The sequence below is a fragment of the Peromyscus californicus genome, unplaced genomic scaffold (assembly GCF_007827085.1).
Source record: "Peromyscus californicus insignis strain IS unplaced genomic scaffold, ASM782708v3 Scaffold_6__1_contigs__length_162567912, whole genome shotgun sequence".
Classification (NCBI taxonomy): Eukaryota; Metazoa; Chordata; class Mammalia; order Rodentia; family Cricetidae; genus Peromyscus; species Peromyscus californicus.
This window is the reverse complement of record NW_026294584.1, coordinates 41,965,141-41,972,046: the sequence shown is the minus strand read 5'-3', so window position 1 is coordinate 41,972,046 and position 6,906 is coordinate 41,965,141. Positions and strand designations below refer to the sequence as shown.

Genomic DNA, 6,906 nt, shown 5'->3' with positions numbered 1-6,906 from the left:
CACGCAAAGTGACTTGCCATTTTGCATTTTTAATGGCCATGTATATGAGTGAGGCAGTTTTTCTGCACCTTCCCTGGAATTTGGTGTTTTCGTTATGTTTTGCTTCAGTTTGACCAGTGCATGTGCGGTGATGTGTCATTGTGCATTTCCCTGTAGACTCATCATGCAGAATATTTTCCATGTGCTGCATGCCATCTATATCAGTTCACGTCTTTTGTCCTTTTTCTAATTGGTTTGTTTCCTCACTGTTAGATTTTATGGGTTCCTCATAAACACTGGTAAACTAGTCCTTTGTTAAACATATAATAAATATGTTCTCATTCTCACCAAGTTTTTTGAGAACGGAAGTTTTCAGGTTGGGTGAGGTCCATGCGCTACACCATTTGCAAAAAGACTGTCCTTTCATCCAGCTATTTTGAACCACTGAGAGGAAGTGACAGGGCCCCAAAAGCAGGTAGACTCTGGGCTCTTGACCTGTTATCTATTAAAGGTGTGCCTTAAATCGCTTTGTCATAAAAGTCCAGATTAAATGGTCTCAAGGCTAAGATGTTTACAGACGAGGAGCCTTTGTGACTAGACTAAGCTAAAACCAGTGGCCTTTGAGATGGACATCCAAGTGACAAAGGGGATGTGTGACTGAGGACAAACCTTATCCCACCAAAAGCCCTTGGTAAGCCCCGAAGTCAGCTCAGATGTCAGCTCATCTATCAGAGCCAAAGCACAGCATTCGCTCTTGGTTGACTTAAAGATCACTAATTTTGGAGGTCACAGCTGAGCAATGCATCATTAGCTTCCCACGAGCTTGCCAGAGATAAAACCTCACCTCCGATGTGTGGGTTCTGATAACAGTCGCCTTGGTTACTCTGCAGCAACTTGAAGCCTGCTTTCTCTAAAAGCACCGACTCTTTGCTTAAACCCACAGACATCTGATGGGAGACTAAAGTGTCTGACACCTCTGCCTTCATATTGTGTCTGTCCTCTCTGTTGTCCCCACCCTCAGGATCCGGTTCCACTGAGCTCTGCATGGTTGATGCAAAACCATAACAATAAAGGATTAACTTGGCCTGTTGCCTGCTGGAGCTGGAGTGTGTTTCTTCTACCCCACCTAAGCTGGAACTTTCATAAGAGACAGTGATTCCCAGCCACAGGAGCAATTCAGCAGTTATTGGGTTAAGCCACTGTCCATTAGCCCACAAACCTCAAGGTCAGAATGTTTACCCACAGGAAGGAAAAACATCTTTTGAAACCATGCCCATGACCAAGGGACAATTACTAGACTTTAGCCTGGCCCAGAAAATCAATACGAGCTGGCTGGTCTATTGTGTTGAACACAGCAGCCTGACCCCTCTTCACTGCTGCTGAATTCCTTTGCCTGGAGCTTCAGTTGGCTAGCTCAGGCTGAAGCCCCGGCAGAGGAGTCTTGCTCAGTCTTGTCTGTCGTGTGTGACTTGCTCTCATTTTGACCATGTCCGAGCCTTAAGATCTGCTGCACCGGTATCGCCGTCCTCACAAAGGAGTTGGGGAGGTTGGTGTGGAACTATTCTAATTTGATTTTCAATAGCTGTGTTTAACAACTTGATCTTCAGATTCTTGGAAATGTAACAGCTGCCTCTCGGAGCAGCTTTTGACATACGCTTTGTCAAGTCCCTTTGCCTTCAGCCTCAGCATTTGATCTTGTCTCCTGCCTCCATGTCAAACTACAAGCCGTAGGAAAATGCCTTTTCCTCATCTCTTGTTTATTAACCCCCACCCCAACACATCTCAGTCCTGCCCCGTCTTTTGTCCTTCATCTACAGAGGAAGGCCTCCTCACCTGGCATCTAAGGCCAGGGTACTTGGTACGGTGAATTCTGACTTTACCCATTTCTTTAGAAACTTCCACTCAACTGGTGGCCCTTCTCTCCAGGCCCTCAGAATTCAAACCAGTTTGTTTCCCTCCTGCCTGAACCCTGCCCTCCACATCCCTTCTTTCCTGCACAGACTCATTCCAAGAATCTGTTTCTTCCACCCCTGGCTCTTTCCTCAATCTGTCCCATCTCCCTTTAGCACTGCACTGCGGACCCCCATCCCAAAGATTCTCCAGCACCTGATCTCTCCCTAAGTCCTTTCTCAGCTTCCTTGATCACCCAGTTCAGTCCACCATGCTCTTAAGACATTCCCTCCTGGGATTCCGCGTGTCCCTTCTTTTCTTCAGGTTGGCTCCTGGCTTCTTGTCTCTCATGTGCTGGAGGTTTTCAGGCCACAACCTGGCTCTCTCTTCTTGCCTTCCACACTCAGGGCAGCTTGCCCATTCCCAAAGCATTGGTGATGAAAAGTCCAGTGGTTTCTCCTAGATATGGGTTCCTTGTTTTTTATGTAGGTGTCTCAAACTCAGGTGGCCCCCTCACACCAAGCTCTCCATCCTGATAAGTGGCTCCTCATCCCATTTCTTCTGGCACCCTCGCCCCAGCCCCATTCATCTCAATCATCCTCACCCCAGCCCCACTCACCTCAACCACCCTAGGCTCCTCCCTCTTCTCCTCCTCCCCCTCCCCCCTCCCTACAGTCCCTGAGCTCTGAGCACTCTCTGAATCCTGCTTTGTCCTCACTGTTGACCCTGGTTCTCATCTGGGGAACAACATCAGCCTTCCCACTGGTTCCCCCTGTAATGTAGCCTCCTGGTGACAGCCATGTCAGCTTCCTAGAGGGAAAGTCGGACCCTGTCGCTCTGAATTAACACCCACTGGTTTTCATGGCTCTCAGGATCAGGCCTGTCAGAAGGTAACCTGCCCTTCCATGCCAAGTGAATGCAATTCAGTTGTTTGGTGGACCTCAGAGCCACGCTCTCTTTTACAACACTGAACTATATGAACGATGAACCGACATGTAATTCACCACTTTGTGTGTGTGGCATGTGGACGTGTATGTGCAAGTACATGCCAGAGGAGGATATTGGATGTCTTCCTCAATCACTCTCGACCTTATTCCCTTGAGATAGGATCCCTCTCTGAACCTGAAGCTTGTCATTTTAGCTAGGCTTGGCTAGGCAGCAAGCTCCTGGGATCCTGCTGTTTTTACCTCCCTAGTCAGGGGTTACGGGCATATGTGGCCATGCCTGGATTTTTATGTTAGTGTTGGAGATTCAAGCTTCAGTCCTAGGCTGCTTAGTTTCTGTTGACTTGAAGTCAAGTAGCGTCACCTGGAAAGAGAGACCCTCAATTGAGGAATTGCTTCCATCAGATTGGCCTGTGTGGCATTGTCTTGATTAATGATTGGTGTGGGAGGGCCCAGCCCATGCGGGTGGTGCCACCCCTGGCAAATGGTCCTCAGTGGTGGAAGCAAGCAAGTTGAGTGAGCCATGGAGAATAAGCCAGTCAGCAGCGAGCGTTCCTCTGTGGTTCTGTTCCTGCCTCCACGTTCCTGCCTGAGTTTCTGCCCTTCCTCCTCTCAGTGATGGACTGTCGCCCAGGAGTGTAAGCCAAACAAGCCTTTCCTCTCCAACTTGGTTTTGGTTAGAGTTTTATCACAGCAACAGAGAAGCAAACTCAGACGGGTCCTCACACCTACACAGTAGGTGTTCTTACCCGCTGAGCCATCTCCCTAGCCCCCAGTTCACCCTTTGAAAATCTCAGTGTCATCGGGTTGGTTTTTCTTCTCCAGTATCATCACTAGACTTGCAGCCATCATGTAGCACCTAATTCCACAACACTGTTATTGCCCCTCAAAAGACGCCTGGGCTCCTAACAGTCCCTGCACATCCTCCTGCTCAGCGCGGGTAACCATTTATCTCTTTTCTCTTCCCACAGATTCTGGACTCTGGATATATGGAGTCATATTGCATGTGGCTCTTTGATCGGGTTTCTTTTTCTCAGCATGCTTCTAAGAGTCTTGCCTTTCCTGTGTAAGTTTCAAAAACCTCATTGCCTCCGCCCCTCGGTATCACCCATGACCCTCTCTGCTCAGAGAGTCTCAGCTCTCAGGTCTTACCCATTTTTAAAAGAGCCTTTTTCTGACCCAGATCTCTGCCTCCTATACCGGAATGGGACCCCGGCTTAGGTCATGGCAGCCCCACTTTCCCCAGCATAAGCCTCATCAAAATATGTCACTGTTTCTCACTTAGCTTGCTTCCCAGCAGGAAAAGCATTTGCCATTCTATTCACTTCTACTTCCTGGAGCCTTCTCTATGTCTGGTGTGAAAAAGCCCCTCAGTAAATACATGCTATGTGAAAAAAAAAACCACATTAATATTTATTGGTTTATGAGATGTGGTAACACATGGCCATAATCTTGACTTCAGGAAGGCAGAGGCAGGAGGATCAAGAGTTGGAGGTATACACTGAGCTACACAGAGACAGTTTAGCTTAACAGACTAACAAACCCAAACAACAAAAATTACATTGGGTCATTGGCTTGTGGGCAGAGTCCTCTGCTAATTCAGCACTAGTACCTTGAAGTCTTGCTGTGTGACACCTTGAAGTCTTGCTGTGTGACACCTTGAAGTCTTGCTGTGTGATACCTTGAAGTCTCACTCTGTGACCAGATGTTCTTTGCCTTCTGTGACATTAGGTTGCACTTAGCAATGGGTAGCAAAGGGATTTGAACACAATTTTGTGTTTCAGAGTTTCTGAACGGCTGGGGTCGCAGGGTTTTTATGGAAAGGGGTTCAGGAAACACAGGCTGAGCCCTGAGTTCCTAAAGGCCACCCAGCCCTAGTCACTCCGTGCCTGGCACTGGTGGAGAAGGAAGCGTCCTATGGGTCTGGTGAAGAACTCAGTGCAGACAGGTCAGCCTTAGCACTGGGATTTTCATCTGGGAGCACATGATTCCCCCTCTGCTCTGGGCTAGCGGTGCGGGGCCTTGTGGTTGTATCCAGGAGGAGCTGGGGCACAAGGACAGACATGGGCACACTAAATAAAGGCTTGGCTAAGCATCCCCTAAGCCCTCTATCAGAAAGATGGCTGTCATCTTGAGGATGTAAACAACCCTGATAACTCTCCTAGAAGGTGAGATGTCTCCTCTCTCGGTTAGCAATGAGTCAGAAAGCAAGGTGGTGGCCTTCTTTCTAGAGAGTTCCATGTGTGTATGGGGCCACTTGGACATCAAGTGCTGTCATATAAGCCTCTATCAAATGATTCCTGGGGAATGTCTCTCACGAAGTAAAAAAACTGCTTATGAAGTCCCTCAACTAGCCACAGGGGATGACAGAAGCAGACATGTGAAAGATCTGTATGTGTTACCCATAATGCCCTCGGAACATTTGTGGTCTTTCACCCGACTCTCACTATAATGAGACAGGCTGGGGTTACTTTACAAAGAAAAAGAGTATGCCTGGCACTCCTGCTTCCCCAGGAGACAAGGGTCAAAAGTTCAGCATTCACCTCCTAGCCAACAGGGGATGGAGGTGACTTGACATGCAGTGAAAAGGACATGAAGTCAAGAAACCTGGATTCTGTCCCGACAGAATATAGTCCCAGGCTTTCAGGCTGTCTTAAACATAATCTTTTTTTTTTCCCTTTTTTCTGTCTAGTCCTGTCAATCCTAGAACTCATTCTGTAGACTAGGCTAGCCTCAGACTCAGAGGTCTGCCTGTCTCTCTGCCTTCCCAGTGCTGGGAATTGTGTGTTAATGATCATCCAGCAGTCAGATAAACATTGGGTTCTCTCAATTTAAGTATATCCCTAATGTTGCATGGGATATATTTCCACTGATATAATCTCCAGGCAGTTGGGCTTGTTTCCCAAGCCCAACAGGAAGGATAGCAATGAATTCAAACTTAGGAATCAAACAGTCGGTGTTTAGACCTATTTTGGGGTAATATTTTTGTGGTCAAAAGCCTTCCAAATTTCCTCTTCAAATCTCAATGCTCTTAAAAAAAAAAAAAAAAAAAAAAAAAAAAACAGCTGGAGACAGCCATTGCAGTACATTGAGCTCCATAGAGACAGCGCCGGGGCAAGCGCAAGCCGGACGGGCGCTGGGCGACTCTGTGCCTCGCGGAGGAAAATCAACTAAACATGGGCAAAGGAGATCCTAAGAAGCCGAGAGGCAAAATGTCCTCATACGCATTCTTTGTGCAAACTTGCCGGGAGGAACACAAGCAGCAGCACCCGGATGCTGCTGTCAACTTCTCAGAGTTCTCGAAGAAGTGCTCAGAAAGGTGGAAGACCATGTCTGCTAAAGAAAAGGGGAAATTTGAAGACATGGCAAAGGCTGACAAGGCTCGTTATGAGAGAGAAATGAAAACCTACATCCCCCCCAAAGGGGAGACCAAAGAGAAGTTCAAGGACCCCAATGCACCCAAGAGGCCTCCTTCGGCCTTCTTCTTGTTCTGTTCCGAGTATCACCCCAAAATCAAAGGAGAGCACCCCGGCTTGTCCATCGGGGACGTGGCGAAGAAGCCGGGGGAGATGTGGAACAACACCGCTGCGGACGACAAGCAGCCCTGTGAGAAGAAGGCTGCCGAGCCGAAGGAGAAGTACGAGAAGGATATTGCTGCCTACAGAGCTAAAGGAAAACCCGATGCGGCGAAGAAGGGGGTCGTCAAGGCTGGAAAGAGCAAGAAAAAGAAGGAAGAGGAAGATGAGGAGGAGGATGAAGAGGATGAGGAAGAGGAGGAAGAAGAGGAAGACGAAGATGAAGATGATGATGATAAATAAGTTGGTTCTAGCGCAGTTTTTTTCTTGTCTATAAAGCATTTAATCCCCCTGTACACAACACACTCCTTTTAAAGAAAAAATTGGCCGGGCGGTGGTGGCGCACGCCTTTAATCCCAGCACTCGGGAGGCAGAGCCAGGCGGATCGCTGTGAGTTCGAGGCCAGCCTGGACTACCAAGTGAGTTCCAGGAAAGGCGCAAAGCTACATAGAGAAACCCTGTCTCGAAAAACCAAAAAAAAAAAAAAAAAAAAAAAATGTAAGGCTGTGTAAGATTTG

The 6,906-nt window shown here is 47.8% G+C and overlaps 1 protein-coding gene across 1 annotated transcript; it reads left to right on the top strand.

The window, feature by feature from the left end:
* The first annotated feature begins 5,942 nt into the window (after positions 1-5,942).
* On the top strand, positions 5,943-6,631 carry LOC128099276 (high mobility group protein B1-like). The gene has a single exon (XM_052721087.1). It carries the CDS (start codon positions 5,990-5,992, stop codon positions 6,629-6,631), a length of 642 nt encoding a protein of 213 aa, XP_052577047.1. The 5' UTR covers positions 5,943-5,989.
* Positions 6,632-6,906: the final 275 nt, after the last annotated feature.